This window comes from Camelus dromedarius, chromosome 1 (assembly GCF_036321535.1).
Source record: "Camelus dromedarius isolate mCamDro1 chromosome 1, mCamDro1.pat, whole genome shotgun sequence".
NCBI lineage: Eukaryota > Metazoa > Chordata > Mammalia > Artiodactyla > Camelidae > Camelus > Camelus dromedarius.
The window spans coordinates 19,385,418-19,403,898 of NC_087436.1; the positions used below are offsets into that span (position 1 = coordinate 19,385,418).

Here is an 18,481-nt window from a genome sequence, read left to right on the forward strand (position 1 = left end):
GTCAAAGAGAAAGTTTAAGAACCTTAGCTTTTTCTTATCTAAGGTAGTACAGTATGGGAAGGGACAGGGTGGCAAATATTTTTCACATACCTCTGTAACAGGTCAGATAACAAATATCTTGGCTTTGCTAGGTAATAAGATCATTATGCAACTACTCAAGTCTAATTTGCAGTAAAAACAGCTATGGACAATACCAAACAAACAGGCAGAGCTGTGGGTAGGCTTCAGTGAATTTTATTTATAACACAGGATTTGTTTTATTTACAAAAAAAAAAAAAAAAAAAAAAGGAGGCTTTAGGTTGCCCATAGTTGGTATAAGAGAATGACTGGGCTAGTAATTTGGAGGTGTGAAATTAAGATCTCTGCTTTGCTAAACTGTATAGACTAGGAAATACCGTTGTTCCAGTTACTCAATCCTTTGTTTCTAGGGATACACAATTGCCAAGGCCCTTGAAGTAGAAGAAGGTGACAGTTCCCTTGGAAAATGCTAGTGGCACTTGTTTTCTTCCTCATTCTTCAAGAGTTTCACCCCCAGTACCCAGGGCCACTTAGCGTTCACGAGCCCACCTCACGAATGATGCTAAGAGATGCAGTGTATTCAAAAATAATTTGTTAGATGCCTGGTCAGGGTGGCTCTAAACCATGTTCAGATACAGCTTCTGGCCCCAAGGTCAGACTTTTCCTGCCTCCAAGTAGTATGCACAAGTTGGATTTACCAAGACAGATAGAACAATTACAACAGCAAACTCCAGTCTTAGTTCTCCACTTAATAATCTATTGCTTTTCTGCAAAATTGCCAAGGAGGAAGGTGTGTGAGTCACCATCAGCGATGACAGCTGGGCACCAGGAGAGTCTGCAAGGTGCAATAAAGCCTATGAGTTTTGAAGATGTATGAAGGTCACTGTGATAAATGTTTTCCAACGACTTACAGAGGACAGCTGTGGAAAAAACCACTTGGATCATAGCTGCATGGAACGAGCATATGGGTAGCCACGGGTGAATGTTTAGGTTCTTTGCTATGGTGTTTTGAAGTTCTTCATTGTCTCAAGTGTGGGATGCAACGTTTTAGAAGAAAAAATGAGAAATTGGTCAAGCACAGATGAATAGAAGCAAGTGATGAAAATCAATTATCAACATTGATAACCTCACAATAACTTTATAAGAAAAATAACCTCCCCCAAACCCCAAAACCAATTAATTAATCTATCATGGCTGATTCAGTTTCTACTCTGTGTAAACTCAAAAGATTGTATGAGTTGAAAGCAATCAACTAGGCGCTAGGGTTAGCAATTTACTTTTTTTTATTACTTGTTAGATCAAGAGATCACTGCTTACTTTTCTAGTTTTCAGAAATGCACGGCATATTAATTAAGATTCGGCTTGGCTATAAGCGATAGAAAACTCACAACAGTAGCGCTGACCAAGATAGGCTTTCGTATCCCACTTATGCACATGCACTCTGGCAGCAGGCAGGCCAGAGCTACCATGGCAGCTCCAGGATGCTCGCGTCTTACTGCGCTGCCAGCTTGGTGGAAGATGGCTGCTGGGATTTAAGTCTTTATATCTGCATCACAGCCAGCAAGAAGAAGGGTATAAAGAAGCGAATATGCCCTTTCCATAAAAATTGTCCTATAAGTCAGGTACTTCCAGTTCCATTCTATTCCTGAAACTTAGTCACATGCCCATTTACTAGCTGTAAAGGGAGCTGTAATCTGGCGGCCATGTGCCCAACTAGAGTCGGGAGTTTTGCCATTGAGAATGAGCTCTACCACCCATTCTAATTACACAGCCTTTGTATTAATCATTCAAGTCTCTTCTTTGTGCAGCTTTGGGGAGCTCCACGAACCTGATACATACAAATCTCTTAGTCACAGACACATAAGGCTCTCCAAATTTCTTTTAGATCTTTGCTCTTTCTTACACTGGACTTGTAACTCCAGTGATGCCCCATCTTAGGAGGCATTCAGAGGAAAAGCTAGATGTAATTTTCTAGGAGATAAAAATGCCCTTGGGAGGATTTTAATGGGTTTGGCGTTTCCCTCAGGAATATGAGGTGGACAACCACTCTATAAACGATCTTTCACCTGCCCTACAGGAATGTAGGCAGCTGTCTTCTCCTTGGAAACCAACATTTAAAAAAAATTACATGGTAATTATTGTATATTAATTTTTTGCTGATAATATATGGTAAAGTTACATATTTAAACAACACAATTCATACTATTTTCCACGCACACATGCTTCTGAATTGTCCCTTTTTATCTCAGTCATTCTCTGTTAAAGGTGCCAAGTTCTGTCTCTGTTTTTAGCTTACCTAGTCTTTCCAAGTGCTTCTTTGATATTGTTATGCAGAGTGTTGGCTTTATTTCTTTTACTCTTTCTATCCTTCATAATTTATTAATGACACAGATTGTGTGATGAAGAGTTGTCAACATTATCATTTTTCTATATTTACAGGCATAATAACTGCATTGAAGTGGATTTGTCATCTAATAGCCTCAAATGATCCCTCTCTTTCGGGCTGCATTTCCTTCCATTATTTACTGTGCCTCCCAATAGCTTATCATCCACTGCTGTCTACTTTCCTCTCTGTCCTTAATTTCCTGAGACAGATTTCCACTTAAGAGATTGAGAAACTATTAGATGGAGAGTTTCCACAAACCACGGAAGCAGAAAGTCTTCTGCCAAGAGACACGTTCACCCAGGGTGGGTTAAAGAAAGAAGGTAGCCTTACATCTCCCTCTGACAAACCCCGTCCCTATCAAAGTGAAGAGGGCATAATTGCATTTGAATTCAGGGAATCTCCATGCATAACTCTCATTAACCCAAATACAATAGAAACCAAGTGCCTAAATTCCTGTGCAGGGAAAAAAAAGAAGTGGTTATACTTCCAGTCTAAAGCAAAACATGGCCTCCTATGCATGAGTTGGAATCTTCATAACTGTTTAACATTAGTCTGTGAGTTGTTCTAGAGAGAGCCAATATCAAAGAAGAAAACAGTGTTTTATCTCCGTAAAGCATTTTAGCAACGCTCAGAGAAGAGGAACACCAGATATTTATTTTGGAAATTAGCTTGCTAGCTCCACTATATTTTCAAATTATGCCTGTATTGGTAGTTTTCTGCTGTAATTGGCAAGGACACTGTAAATCTTTATCTTTGCTATGTTTAGAATACAGGACGATAAGTCAACATTTTCTTTCACGGTAACATTTTGGAGCGAACAATGTTCACTAGTATAAAAAGTATTCTCTGATCAGAACAGTTGCTCTTAAATATGGGTTTGTTGGAAGATTACATGATATGTTGAAGATTGTGTCCTTTTGGATTGTTTTTCATTTAATTTGTAATTACTTCAAATGATTAAAAAGCATATAAATGACTTAACTTCTCAAAAGAAAAATATAAACTAATATTACCATGCCCTGTGTAATTTTCACAAGTTATTCATCACAGGTAAATAAGTTCCATGAATTGATTATTCCATCAAATTGTTTCTATGCATTGCCAGGCACTGTAAACTTGTCTGAATGGAGTTCTATACCTCCAAACTCCTTATGAGCTCATGCTAAAACTTGAGAAATTCTCGATGGGAGGTATGGGAGTGGGTTGAGTTAAGAGCATCATGAGGACACAAAAGCGTTGGTGAAGTTTGGGTGAATTATTACAGCACTGGCAGCCAGCCTGAAGCATACGAAAGCAACTAGTTGTTTGGTTTGAACCTAAGAAATTAAGAGACTAAATTTTAAACTATTCACTTGTTTTTCACCTATACTTATTTCATGTTATTAGATATTTATTAGATTCAGAGACTCATTTGCTAGGTTTATACTTTTTTTTTTACTGGAGCCATACTTATCATGGGGGACATTTATGCTCTGTCTACACCAAACACTCATGCATATATGACCTGAAGCACATAGTTTGGCTGCGTCTACACCAAACACTGAGGATATATGCTACCAAACACATGAATTGATGGGGTGATATAGAACTGCAAGAAATAAACTGATCCAGGAACATTTTTAATTCTGACACACGCTGTAATAACAACAAAAAGAATAACTACACAGATATAACCAACAATAATTTTCATCACCACCACCCATTATTAGGCATGTATCCCTTGTGGGGCTAAATACTTGACACAGGCATTTTGGGGGCACATTTTCACCGATGAAGAAATCAAGTCACAGAGAGATTATGTTACAGGCCAAAAATAAATGGTTAGTACATGATACTGCCTTAACGTGAAAGTAATTTCATATTTATTTGAATAAATGAGTGGATCAATTGATTCTAAAGAAACTGAATGATTGTAAAGCCTGCGGGTTTTTTTTCATGTTGATAGATTCACACCATTTATTTTCTAAAAGCCCACATTTCTTTACCCACTCACACGAACACCATAATTCTGAGTTTACCAGTCAGGTTCTGATTAGGTGGTAAGGAGATACATGAATGTATGTTAATTTATTATGTGAGCCCTTTTGAATTGGGAAATAAATTAACATTTGAAGATGAAAGTTTGAAGGTCTCAGCTAATGAGAGCAGGATCAGGGCTAGGACACAGATTTTTCTGACTCCTTCTCCAGTGTGGCCATTATCAGTACTCCCCAATTCCATCCCCCAGCACCTACTACTCAGTGACTGCCACCACTACTTGGGACAACTTGTAACTATGCGGAACTTGGGAGCAGTTAGCAGTTAAAGAATCAAAAAAACACATTTATTTTTAATCACCCACCATGAGATAAACTCTGTTGTTTTTCTTTCCTCTACATTATACTTCCTGATTCTACACCAACTATTCAAGACAATAAATATCTATCAAATATTTATTGTATCTCATGGTGCTATGGTAGTGGGTGTGGATGACAGTAAGATGGGAAAAAAACCACAATCTTTATTCTTGAGAAGTTTCCAACCTACTGTAGGAAGGTGTGGACACAAATAACTTTATGGTAATGGCAACAAAGAAGAAACATACGAGAGTGTAAGATTATTTCTGGCTCAAGAGAGCAGAAAAGCTTTCATAAAAGATGTAAGACTTAATGTGGTTCGAGATATAAAGGAGGCAATATCACAATATTTTTTGACACTGATTATTTTTGATACATTTATTTATCATCATAACACCTTCTAAGAGGTATGTTCTACAATTATCCCCCATTTTCAGATGTAGAAACCGAGGCCAAGAAATGTCAAGTGAGTCTCCCAGAGTCACATGGGTATTCCAGTAAGTAGCAGAGTTAGGATTCTAACTTGGGCCCTTGGATGCTTGGAGATAAATTCTTAACCACTGAGCTGCACTGCCTGGGGTTCTGAGGTCAAGCTTACGTAGGTTGGAAGCCAGGCTCTGCCACTTAACGGGTCATAGGAAAAATTTTAGCTCATTTTCATATCTGAAAAATGAGGAAAATATTACCTATTGTTGTTTGAATGGCAGACTATGGTTGGGGAGTTACCAGAAGACTAACTGGCTGGCCACTAAGAAGTTATTTGCCTTGGTGGGTTCACTACCATTAAAGGGCTCTTTCTGACTCTGTCATCCCAGAGCTGATCCAACTCAGGGAGACTCTCTCATGAGCACAAACCTATGGTGTTCCAGGCATCAGGCTGGCAAGATTTTAAATATTACTTGAGCAGACAGGTGGTGTAATTAGAGTTACAGAGATGGGAAGATCAGTTAGGTACAGTCGACTGCACTGGTCCAGGTAAAAGGAAATGAGGGTTGAACGAGGGTAGTAATATATAGCAAGCAGAAGGATTGGATATAAGAAACTACAATTTTGGAAAAAAAAAACCAACTATTCTTGGTAATTGATTAGTTATACATTACAAAAGGAGGCAATGGAAAAGAACATGAAAAGGAATGTGTATGTATATGTATGATTGAAGCATTATGCTGTACATCACAAATTGACACAACATTGTAATCTGACTATACTTCCATTAAAACAAAACAAAACAAAACAAACCCCAGCATAAATGCTGGAACTAGATTGTCTAAGATTAAATCCTGGCTCTGCCACTTAAACAACAAAGCAAAACAAAACAGAAGGAGACAATGAAGGGTAATGCTGCAGGATGGAGTTCTGGAAAGAGCTCTTAAAATAGAGAAGCAGCTGGTTCATTGAAGTCTCCATGTTTTGGGGTGGTTTGTTACCTGGCAGTAGATAACCAGAACAATATGAAGCTAGGCAATGTAATATCTCCTCTTCTGGACCTATCTTTATACCCTTGCTTTATGTATCCCTTAAATAAATCCTAAACTATAATGTGGAAACAACCTTTCTAAAGGACATGTGGTCGTTCTTTAGGTTAATATGGCCTGGGAGTACAGAGGCTTTGCCTGTGCTCCGAATTCCCCTTGGCTTCAGCTACATGAGAGCAAAAAGTTTCTATCCTCCTTCCCATCTTTATAGAAAGGGTCAATATTTACCTTCTCAAGTCCTCTCTTACAGCAGTTAGCCACCGTATGAGTTTCCTACTGCTGCTGTAACAAATTACCACACATAGAGTAGCTTACCACACCAACTTATTATCTTATAGTTTTAGAGGTCAGAAACCCAAAATGAGTCCCACTGGGCTGAAACTAAGGTGTTGGCTGGGCTGCCCTACTTCTGGAGTCTCAGGGGGAACCCAAACTTCTTGCTTTCTCCAGCTGCTAGAGCTTGCCCACATTTCTTGGCTCATGCCTTACTTCTAGTAATCCAATCACTCCAAACTCCACTTCAACCTCACATCTCCATGTCTGACTCTTCCATCTTTTAAAGACCCTTGTCATTTCCCTGGGTCCACCTAGATAATCCTGAATAATCTCCGTTGTTTTGAGGTTCTTAATTTAATTGCATCAACAAAGTCCCCTTCTGCCAGGTAAGATAACAGAGTTACACGTTCTAGGGATTAGGAAGTTGACACCTTTGGGAAGGTCATTATTCTCCCCATCATAGCCCCTATTTCTCCTTCATTATTAAAGTCTCCCTTTCTAATGGATCATTCCATCGGCATATGAAAGTGCTGTAATCACTCTTCAAAAGAAGAAACCCCTCCCTGAGTCACATCTCTCCAGAGTTCCCACATAATTCCTGTGCTCAACAGCACAGCGAAACATCTTGACTGACTTACCCATGTTCACTGCAGCCACTTTTCAACTCTTTGCCATTTGGCTTAAATATCAGTTATCTATTACTGGGTAACGAACTACCCCCCAATTTCATATCTTCAAACAACAAACATGATTTAGCCTACAGTTCCTGGGGGTCAGAACTATGGGCATGGCTCAGTTGGGTCCACTGGCTGCAGGAAAGTGGAGGCCAGGGCTGCCGTCATCCTGAGATTCTATAGAAGGAGCCCCTTCCAGTTCTCAGGTCCTGGCTGGCTGCAAAGGGAGAGGCCATCTCCCTGCCCCTGAGCTCCTTCCTCCGTGGCTGACCTCATGACAGCTGGCTTCCCTCAGCAGAGGAACAGCAGCCTGAAGAGAAGGCCCCAGACAGAAGCCACAGTTTTTTTGTAATCTAGTCTTGGAAGTGGCATCTGATCATTTCGGTCCTACTCTGTAAGTCCATTGTTAGGGGCTGCACTGTGTCCTCCCCAAATTCATACATTGAATTCCCAACTTCCAGACTTTAGGAATAAGGTCTTTAAAGGAGTGATTAAGTTAAAATAAGATTAGGGTAATCCTACGTGACTAGTGTCTTTAACAAAAAGAGGATGAGGCACCAAGGATGTGTACATGGAGAGAGAAAAGAACATGAAAAGGGGCATGAGGAGGGCAGCCATCCGCAAGCCAAGGAGAGAGAAACCAATCCTGCCAGCAACTTGCTCTTGGACTTTCAGCTTCCAGACTGTAAGAAATTAATTTCTGTCATTTAATTCACCCAGTCTGTTGTATAGGATATGTAGATCAGTGTATGTCAGACTAAGGAATGTGGATTTTATTCTGCAAGATACATAAAGCCATTGAAGATCATTGAGTAGAGTGGGGCCATATTTCTGGAAAGAGGGTGAGATTTCTGGATAGTAGTAGTTGACTTGTGGTCCTTTATTAAGACTTTTTCCTGTTTGCACTGTCTCCCCGGGTAATCTTATCCAGTTCCATGGCTTTAAAGACCACTCATGCCAATGACTTCTAAATTTTTATCTCTAGCCCTGATCTTCCTCTGTGAACTGTTTAGTCAGCTGCCTGATCTCCACCTGAATTTCTAACAGGCCCCTCAAAGCTGTCACGAAATAAGTCTTGATTTTCCTAACTCTGCCCTTCTGCACCTTTTTTATCTTTGTAAATTGATACCGACATTCACCCAAATCCTGGATTTAGCGAAACCTTAGGAGTCGTCCTTGATTCCTCTTTCCCTAACTTATCTAAATCCAACCTAGCAGCAAATGCTGTCGCTGCCCCTGTAACACAGCTGGAAACGATCTACCTTTTCTGACTCCCCATGACCACTGCCTCTCCAGCGCAGGCCAGCAGGCTGTCTCCTTTCAACCACTCCAAAAGCTTCCTACCTCGTTTCTTCTTTAAAGTTCCTGCTCTACCCACCGGCCAGAGTGACCTTCTAATAATGTTTTTTTTTTTTTTTTCCTTGGTGAAAAGTTTCCCACAGCTTCCCATCACACTTAAATAAACTCTTAACTTCATAACCTGGTCTATAAATACCTACATGATCTGGATGATTTGGCCCCTGCCTCCTCCAACCCCCTAGTGTGCTGTATTCCAGGCATTTGGCCTTCCTTCTGCTCCTCTGACATGCTGTAGGGGGCGGACTAATGGCCCCTAAAGATGGTCCCATTCTAACCCCCAGAACCTATGCCTATGTCATTTTACAGGGCAAAAGGTACTTTGTGAGGGAGGGTCTAGCTCAGTGGTACAGTGCATGCCTAGCATGCACGGGGTCCTGGGTTCAATCCCCAGGACTGTCATTAAAAATAAATAATAAATCTAATTACCACCCCTTCCCCCCCCCCAAAAATTGCATGGGTTAACTTCTAGCACACTATAATTTTTTTTTTTTTATAAAGGGACTTGGCAGGTATGATTAAATTAAGGCTCTTGAGATAGGAACATTGCCCTGGAATATTTGGGTGAGCCCACTGTAATAGGAAGGGTCTCTGTGATTGAAAGAGGAAGGCAGAGCCAGAATGGTTCATCCTGAGAAAGACTGGCTGAGTCGTTAATGACTGTGAAGATGAAAGGAGCCAGAAGCCACGAAATGCAGGCAGCGCCTAAAAGCAGGAAAAGGAAACAGATTGTCCCCTAGAAACCCAGAAAGGAATGCAGACTTGCAAACGTGTTATTAGCCCAGTGAGAGCCCTTTTGAACTTCTGAGCCCCCAAACTGTAAGACAAGACATTTGTGTTGTTTTAAGCCACTGAGTGGAGGTAACTTGTTAAGGCAGCAACAGGAAACTGACACACGTGTCAAGATCGTTGCCACCTTAGGGATTTGACATGGGATGTTCACCAGTCCTCCCTCTGCCTGGGGTGCTCAGCTTCCAGGCATCAGCATCAGGGGACATTTCCTCATCATTTGTGTCTCCGTTTAAATTGCACCCCTTTGGAAAGGCCTTCCCCAACCACTCAAAGTAGACTCCTTGTTACTCTCCCTTGACCGGTTTTATTTTCACCACAGAGCCTATTGCCTCTTGTTCCTTTTCTTTTTCATGTCATCATTGCAACAGCACGGAAAGCTGAACCCTTCTCTCCCACTTTTCCTTGTAACCTCAGTATCTAGAACAATGCCTAGCACAAAGTGGGAGCTCAATAAATATTTGTGGAATAAATGAAAAACACAGCATCTTTTCCATGCAAAGCAACATACATACACTATCCCGCATCAGCTTCATGGGACAGATTCCTATTACCATTTTATTAAACACAAAGTCCACGAGCAATCATAAGGTGTATTCGTGTTCCTGGCACATAGTAAACATTCATAAATATTATGAGTAAATGAACTATACTCAGAGATTGAGTAACTGATGTAACTAACACAGCTTAAAAGTAAATATTTGCTGCATTAATGCTTCTGATTTCCATAATCTATTGTTGAAGAATCTCAGAGCTAAAGTAACTCTGTTCTCTTGAGCTCAAACCTCCATTCTACTTGCCTCTGGGCATCTCTATTCACATGTTCCAATGGCCCTGAACACAAAATATAAACTGAATCTACAATTTCCTCCCCAAATCTACTTTACACAGTTTCCCTGGCTCAGTGAATGGTACCAGCATCGGTTTGATAAACAGATTCTGGGAATCATTTCAGATGGCTTGGCCAAACCCCTATAGGGGACAGGTCATTTATTTTAGATTTTTCCTGCTTAACAGTTCTTATACTAATTACTATTTCCAGCTCCGCTGACTTACTCACTTCCTCGTGAACTATTTGTTCTGAGATCGCGCTGAAACTAATCTTTCCAGCAAAACTGGACATGCCTTCCCTAGCTAGTTTTAAATCCTTCAGGGGCTTCCTACACTGTTTAATAAAATCTAAATCCTTTACCACACCCTCCAGTTGCCTCACTTCCGGAACTTTCCAGCTTCTGGTGGTTGGTCTCAAGGTGGAATCCTTGGCATTCCTCTGCTTGGAGACACATCACTCCAGTCTGTTTCCATCCTCACATGACCTCGTCTTCACATTTCTTTTGTGTGTCTTCACATGACCTTCTTGTAAGAACACGAGTCAATGGATTTAGACCCATCTTAATACAGTATGAGCTCATCTTAACTAATTATGTAGGCAAGACATGATTTCCAAATAAGGTTACATTCTGAGGTTCCGGGTTGACATGAGCATTGTGGGGGACACCATTCAACACAGAACAGTTACCTAATTTGGAGAAAGGATATTTGTAGTTAAGATTTAAGGATCTTAAAGCGGGATCATTCCGGATTATTGGGTTGGATCCTAAATCTGATGACAAGTGTTTTCATAAGAGACACGGAAGAGCAATGTGAAGACAGGTGCAGGGACTGCAGGGATGTGACCATAAACCAAGGAAGCTAAGTTGTGCCAACAACCACCAGAAGTAAGAGACGAGGAAGGATTCTCTCCTTAGAGCCTCCAGAGGAACTGGGGCATTGCCAACATCTTGATTTTGGACTTCTGGCTTCCAGAACTGTGAGAGGCTGAATTTCCCTTATGTTAAAGCATCCAGTTTTAGATGTTTGTTACAGTAGCCTCAGGAAACAGAATTCTTTTCCTTTAAGTAACCACCAAAAATAAACAGAAAACTTTCCCGTGAGTTTGAGTCTGCTCTAAACAGATCAAAGAGTTCTTACTAAATAAGAACACAGCATTTTCCTTATTTATCTGTTCAGCTGCATAATAGGAGTTGATGTTTCCGCACGGTCAGTGGATAGGAAGTCCGTTTACGAAACTATCAATGTCACCGGTTGCCAGAAAACACTTCAAGGGAGAAACGGGACGGACAGAATCTAGCACGTGGGGCAATGGAAGGCAGGACTTCATTCACCACTTTTGCCCTGGGGATCCTGACCTCCTTCCCCCAGTTGCCCTGCTGCTCGGATTGGGGAAGTTCTGGGGATCAAGAGAGAGCTTGCACCTCCAGACTCGCCAGCTCATATCCCACTCGGACCACCATCAGCTTCGTTAGGAGGCAGGGAGGGAGCTCGAGCACTCACCCACCGTCCCCAAAGGAAGACCTGGTCTCCAACTCCTGGTAGAGGGCTGGACCCCTGCAGCCCTCCCCACTCCCGGGCTGCTGTTGGCAAGTGGGCTTGCGGCCGGAGCGCCCATCCACGGGCAATCGGACACGCGCGGCAGGTCCCGCCCGCCCTCCGGGGCGCCAGCGGTCCTGCAGACTTGGGCATCAGCTCAGTGCTCAATTCTTAACCCATTTCTGGGGCTAACTCCCACGAGGGAGCAGCCTTCCCGAGCGGAGCCACGAGCGCGGGTAACTCCCAAGGCTCTGGCTGAGAACCGGGAGACCGAGAGCGGCCTCCCCTTCCCCCTCGCGCACACGTCAACGCCGGCGTCGGGGAAGCGTCGTAATGCCTCGAAGAAACTTGCCGCCGAAAACCCTGCACCCCGCCGCCGCAGCTGCCGATCGAGAAATCCCTTCTCCAAGCGCAAGCTAGCCCTTCCCGCCGGCGCAGGGCTAAGCAAAAGAGAGCCTCTCCGTGCGGGTGCTCCAGAGGCGCAGGTGGCTGTACCTAAAGGTTTGTTGGCGCGGGACCCTTGGTAAAGGTGGGTGACTGAGGCGTCTCACGCCATTCCCCGCCCCAGTCATTTATAAGATTCCGCAGGTCTTGACGGCGGCGAGTCTGTTCGCCCTACCCGGCAGCCAGCTTCCCTTTCCCCGATCGCCTGTGCTGGCCGGCCTACTCCAAATATCCGCTTTAGAGCATTTGGGCTTGGGAGCCGTGGTCAGAGCGGCCGTGGCTTGTGCGCGTCTATTAGGAGGCGCACGGTAGTGATGGCGGCGCTGAGAGAGACTTTCCTGTCACTGGATACTACTACTCCCAGCCCTCCTCGAAGCCGCCGGAGCAAACCCCTGGTCTTTAATTTACGGGTAGCAATTTGACTTGCTCTGCTGCATGTCAGGTGGGACCGTGGAAAGTGTGGAGACGCCCCGCGGATTAAGCGATCGCAGTTTAAGGAGAAAAAAAGCCAAACAAATAAACAGAACCCACCCACCCTAACAAACATGAGGCTGTTGGAGAGAATGAGAAAAGAATGGTTCATGGTTGGAATAGTCCTGGCGATCTCCGGAGCAAAGCTGGAGCCGTCCATAGGGGTAAATGGGGGTAAGTACTGCACCTCTGCGTGCTCCACAGCGATTCCCACTTCAGAACTGATCTGCGAGTCTTGGGAAGAAGGAGAGCCCGAAATTGGGGAGAGTCTGCCTCTCTAGGGGCACTGGCCAGCCCAGGATGTCCTTTGGCCCTTTTGCTGATTTTTTAACTTGCCAACTACAGAGAGAATTTATAGTTAGGAATAGGGCAAGGGAATTTGAACGCAGGTTGCCTTTTCCGCGAACAATCGATGAGTATCCTTAGTGTTAAGGAGTGAGGTTAATCAGAATAAAACTTACTCCTCTTGCCTTCAAAGTAGCATCCTATCCCAAGGGATGCTAGGTTGCCAGGAGTTCCTTATCTGTCTTGGAGTGGACACCAACCTTGTTCGTTTGCGACACCTCATTCTCCCTACTTTTTTTTTTTTTTTTTTTAAGGCAGAGGAAGAGAAAGGGACATCTCTTCCTCCTCCAACTCAGATTTGGTGGGCCACATGTTGGAGAGTGTTGATTTGCTGCAGTTGCTGCCTCTCCACAAACTCCCGAGCCGACTGACACGTTGCACTCACTGCTTCCGCGTGCTGCCAGCACTCGGTTGCTACACTTAGCAGTCTAACAGATACAGGCAGTGTTAGACCATGTGTAGTGTGTATTTTGGCAAGGAAATGTAGGCAGGCTAAAATCATCCTCAGATCTCAGAATAGTGGGAGCCTTGTAATGTGTGGATGGTCATTGGTGGCAATGACTGGAAGTATTATTAGCTTTCATGCCCACCCCGCCCCCTCCTCCCTTGCACCCTTAGAGACTCATGTCCCACTTTTCATAAACATGAATTGAATCTCTTCAGTTTATTGTCTTTTTGACCTTGTTTGGCAGGTTCACGCTTATTGACAGGTTTTACATATCAGTCATACAACAGGGACAGATAAGGACGGAAGTGAGAACACACAATCTTTTATGCTAGGAAGTGCCCAGGAGGATATTTGAAGCTATTTGTGCCTTTTTGTTAAAACACGATGGAAGTGAATGAAATGATCTCTCAGGAGAACAGTGGTTCTTTCTACCCTCTACCCTCAATACCTCCATTTAGAGGTAGCTTCAGGGAACATAACATTTAAAAGGAATTTTTTGAACGAAGACTGGAGATTTTAAAAACTTTTTAAGGTTCTTTTCTTCTATGTTCAACTTAGTACAAAATGTGTAAGGTATGTAACTGTGAGAATGAAGATATTTGTTGTGGTTACCTTGCTGAAGGTACCAGTTTCTTCTTTGACATAGCTTCTCCGTGAGCTTTGGGGAAACTTGTGAATGTTGGTGTCTGGGTTCTGCCAAATGAGTTCCCCTGTTCCTGCAGCTAGCCGGGTGGTAAGAATTAACGTTAGAGAGCATCTTTGCAGTCATCTGGAATTGCACCCTTTGCTAGCTTCAGTTGCAGACGTTATAGCTTCTAGTGTGAGATCTCTTACTTGCTCAGTGTTAAGGTGCGGTTACAGGTGATGTATGCTCTTGAAGTTTAGATCGGCAGGGACTCGGTTTGGTGAAATACCTTCTATCTTACCTTTCTGGGCTGCTCGGTGGGCAGGAGAGTTATTTTTCCCTGGGCCTTTTTTCCCACAGTGGTAAGTGTGAGATGGATTCTGTAACCTTATTTCTTTCCTCAGACTCTGCTTCTTGAAGTTTTGGTGAATTATTGTATCTTAGAAATCTTGTTTCCTATTGTCACTAGTCCTTATGCCATTAACCTGGGATAATTCATTTCTTTGTTTAATTATAAGAGAGGAGAATGTTAAGAGCTGAGAGGAAGCTTTAAATTATTTGAAGTCAACATGCTTCTTTTACAGTTGAAATTACTGAGACCTGAGGTCGGGTGACTCACCCTAGGTCAAGTTAGCTAGCTTAGGGAAGAGGAAGGACTGGGAACCAGGACTCTGCCTTATTTCTTTCTCTGCCTTAGTTGCAACATCCAGGCAAATAAATATTCTTGTCAAGAAATCATTCAAAATGAATAGCCTTTATAAAGAAAGGCTCTCTGTAATAAAGACATTTTCCATGCCTTGATTTTTAGCCCAAAATGACCAGAACAGAATCAGTTAATATTAGACGACAGTGTACTCATATTATTTCTTTGAGAGCTGACTATATGTAAAAGTTACCTTTTTCTAAAAAGAAAAGCTAGACAAACACTTGTTTGGGATTTCTTATATAGGCTGTCAGGCTAAGTTGATACTTCAATTGATCTTCCCACCTGTAAAACTTCTTAAATAAAGACAAACTTCCTAATAGTACCCAATAACACTTTCACTCCATTAGTTAAAACAACAAAAATCTAGGGACAAGGAGAGGAATGGTTGCTAAACACGTTTCTGGCCTCTTCTGCTCTTCAGAGATATCGAAAGCACCTCTTTTTGCTTGAGACTTTTAGTCAGAAGTTCTAGCTATGGGCTCCGTACACTGGGAATGCAAATACATTTTTAATGCACTCACACTGACTGAACAGTTTTCAATCAAACAGTTTTCTAGACATTCTTTTCTTTTCAACAGGAAAAGTTTTGATTATTTTCAACTTGTGAAGATGCTCACTTCACCTTTACCTGGATCGATACCTTAATGACCATACTCTTTTTAAGTGTTAAGACTTCCACACTTAAAAGTATCACGTCTCTGATCTGACCTCCCTTTTTTCCCTTTGTATTCTTTCTTTTTTATTTTTTAATTTTGTGGGGAGGTTTCTTTTGGAGGGGAGGGAGATTAGCTTTGTTTGTTTGTTTATTTATTTATTTATTTAATGGCGATACTGGGGATTGAACCCAGGACCTCAGACCTCATGCATGCTACCCCCGCACTCTACCACTGAGCTGTACCCTCCCCCCTTACCTGACCTCCCTTTAAAAACAATCTTTATAGCCAATGGATGAGTTATGTATGGCAGGAAATTTATAGATATGGGAACCCTAAAATTAGAGAGTTGGATGACTTTCCAAATGGGAAAAGTTATAATAAGTACTAGCTAGATAATTTAATTCTTAGTTCCCTGTTCTTTTTACTCAGTTACATTTCATTTCTAAATAAAGAAGGTTGAAAGTAAAGAGCCACAGTGGATGTAAATGTGTAGATTCTAAGATGTCAATAATCTGTTCCATTTCAACCCAGGGAAGCCCTGAGCTATGAGTTTACTGCAGTTCAACACTGTGCTATTCATTTTCAGAAGAGAAAGCTTTACTTCTTTGAAAGTACAGAGTAAGCTTCTCATTTCTACCTGCATCTTTGCTGAAATTATTGCCATTAATAAAACATAAAACCTGAAAAGGAAAGGGCTTGTTTTTTCCATGGAAAAAACATAACACGCTATAAGCTTAAGCATATTAGTGTGAATATCTTAGATTAGGTTTAGAAGTGAAGTTTACCTGGGAATGAATATATTTTATGAAATGGTAGTAGTTCCTTGCATTCTTAAGCACTGCTAATCATTTTCTCCCCCTCTCCTCCCCCTACATTAAAAAGCATGGGTTTGGAGTCCCAAAATTGCTTCTTTTTTTTAATGGCCTATTTTTCTTTTGATGTTGCTATCACATTTCATTTTCACTGATAAACATTTCTTTTTTTTTGGCTTTTGTTTCAGGAAAAGTTAAAAGTTATATTTCTACCTTGTGCTTTATAGCCATCTCAAGGTCTGAATCTGGTTCTTTTTGTGACTTGGAGGATATAATCATCACCTTGGAGAGGGGCCAGATATCGTTTTTACAGCGTTGTTTCAACTCTCACCTCTGTACAAATATTTACCAACTTTTTATTTCAGCCCTGCCTGACTTCCAGTTCCGTGTTCACAACACGTGGCAATCTATCATCATCGGTCTCAAAAGGGCTTTAGGTTTCCCTAAGTTAGGATTAATTCCTCCTTCCCTTTTTAAAGGGAACGTTGTAGGTAGCCCAGGAATATCCTCACCATGTCCTTTCATAGATTAGAGTTATTTAGATGTGCATCTAATACAAAAAGCAGTATGCCCTATCTCTAAGATTTAAAACATTGATAGTGAGAGGTCATTCCACTGAATTATACCAATTAGTTAATTGTTATCATATGTATTTATATATATGTGCACGGAGCATGGAAGAGTTAGCTGCTTCTTTTGTTTTTTCTAGTTCCCTGTCAGCTGCATTTTTAAAATTTATTTTTATTTATTTATTTATTTTTATTTTATTTTTTTTTTATTTTTTTTTTATTGAGTAATAGTTATTTTACAATGTTGTGTCAAATTCCAGTGTAGAGCACAATTTTTCAGTCATACATGAACATGTATATATTCATTGTCACTTTTTTTTTCACTATAAGCTACCACAAGATCTTGTATATTTTCCCCTGTGCTGTACAGTATAATCTTGTTTATCTATTCTGCATTTTAAAATCCCAGTCTGTCCCTTCCCACCCCCTGCCCCCTTGGCAACCACAAGTTTGTATTCTATGTCTATGAGTCTGTTTCTGTTTTGTATTTATTTTTTTTAATTAGATTCCTCATATAAGCGATCTCATACTGTATTTTTCTTTCTCTTTCTGGCTTACTTCACTTTGAATGACATTCTCCAGGAACATCCATGTTGCTGCAAATGGCGTTATGTTGTCGGTTTTTGTGGCTGAATAGTATTGCATCATATACGTATACCACATCTTCTTTATTCAGTCATCTGTTGATGGACATCTAGGCTGCTTCCATGTCTTGGCTATTGGAAATAGTGCTCCTATGAACACTGGGGTGCAGGTATCATTTTGAAGTAGGGTTCCTTCTGGATATATGCCCAGGAGCGGGATTCCTGGGTCATATAGTAAGTCTGTTCCTCGTCTTTTGAGGAATCTGGGAAGAGTTAGCTTCTTAAAGAATACAGTTGTTGACTGACTATGGTACAAGCTTTGTCTGCCCCCAAAAAACATAGTCTAAATAAATGTCGTGGGTTTCCGTGGGCTTCCGATGGAGATGCAGCTTTGCGCTCGTCTCCTAGCCCTCACTTGTGAACGTACTGCTAACTCTAACCCATCCGATACAGAAAATCTGGGGCACCACTGGGGATAGATGCACAGGTGACAAAAATAGAGCTTCACAAAAAGCAGGGGGTTGGAGGAAAAGAAAATTGATAAGAGTTTAAACAAAAAACCAAACAGAGCATTAAAAATTCCTGGAAGGCACTTACTTCTGAAACAAGCCAGATTCCCTGACTTTTACAATCTGCTCCTGAATCACCAGTCATCGAGGAAATACTATTTCTCAGTGTGAGCGACTGAGACAGATTCACTCATAAGGATAAAAAAAAGTACTTCTTTTTAAGTTTCTGAACAGCTTTACCTGCCCTGAAGTGTAATCCCTTTTTACTTGCCTTTTCCCTTTTGCTCCCTGTTTTCAGATCTCAGCACAATGATTTGTGTCAATGCCAGGTATCTAAAAGAATGTATTGCATTGTTTGAGATCTTTGTTTCTTTTATTCACTGATGTATGACAAATGCCTAAAATGTAGCATGGTAGTTGCTCAATAAATACTTGTCGATGGACTGAATGATGATTTTTTTCCGAGCTTGGTCTCTCTTGTTGAGCAGTATGTGTGGGCGTGGTGGAGGGTCGCAGGGAACTGAGGAGCTATGATTGTGATCTGTCCTGTTGTTTTCCTCCAGGGCGTGTATTGGTTTTCTAGGGCTGCTATGACAAATTACTACAAACCATGTGGCTTGAAATTACTCCGG

General features: G+C 41.6%; 1 protein-coding gene across 3 annotated transcripts in view; it reads left to right on the top strand.

The window, feature by feature from the left end:
- Window positions 1-12,446: 12,446 nt before the first annotated feature.
- SLC10A7 (solute carrier family 10 member 7) overlaps window positions 12,447-18,481 on the top strand; it is a 221,951-nt gene continuing 215,916 nt past the window's right edge. For all 3 annotated transcript variants that reach the window (XM_010982654.3, XM_031465197.2, XM_064492030.1), the window contains exon 1: window positions 12,447-12,769. In XM_010982654.3, the coding sequence (XP_010980956.2) occupies window positions 12,670-12,769 (100 nt within the window). In that variant the 5' untranslated portion in view covers window positions 12,447-12,669. The remainder of the gene's footprint in view (window positions 12,770-18,481) is intronic.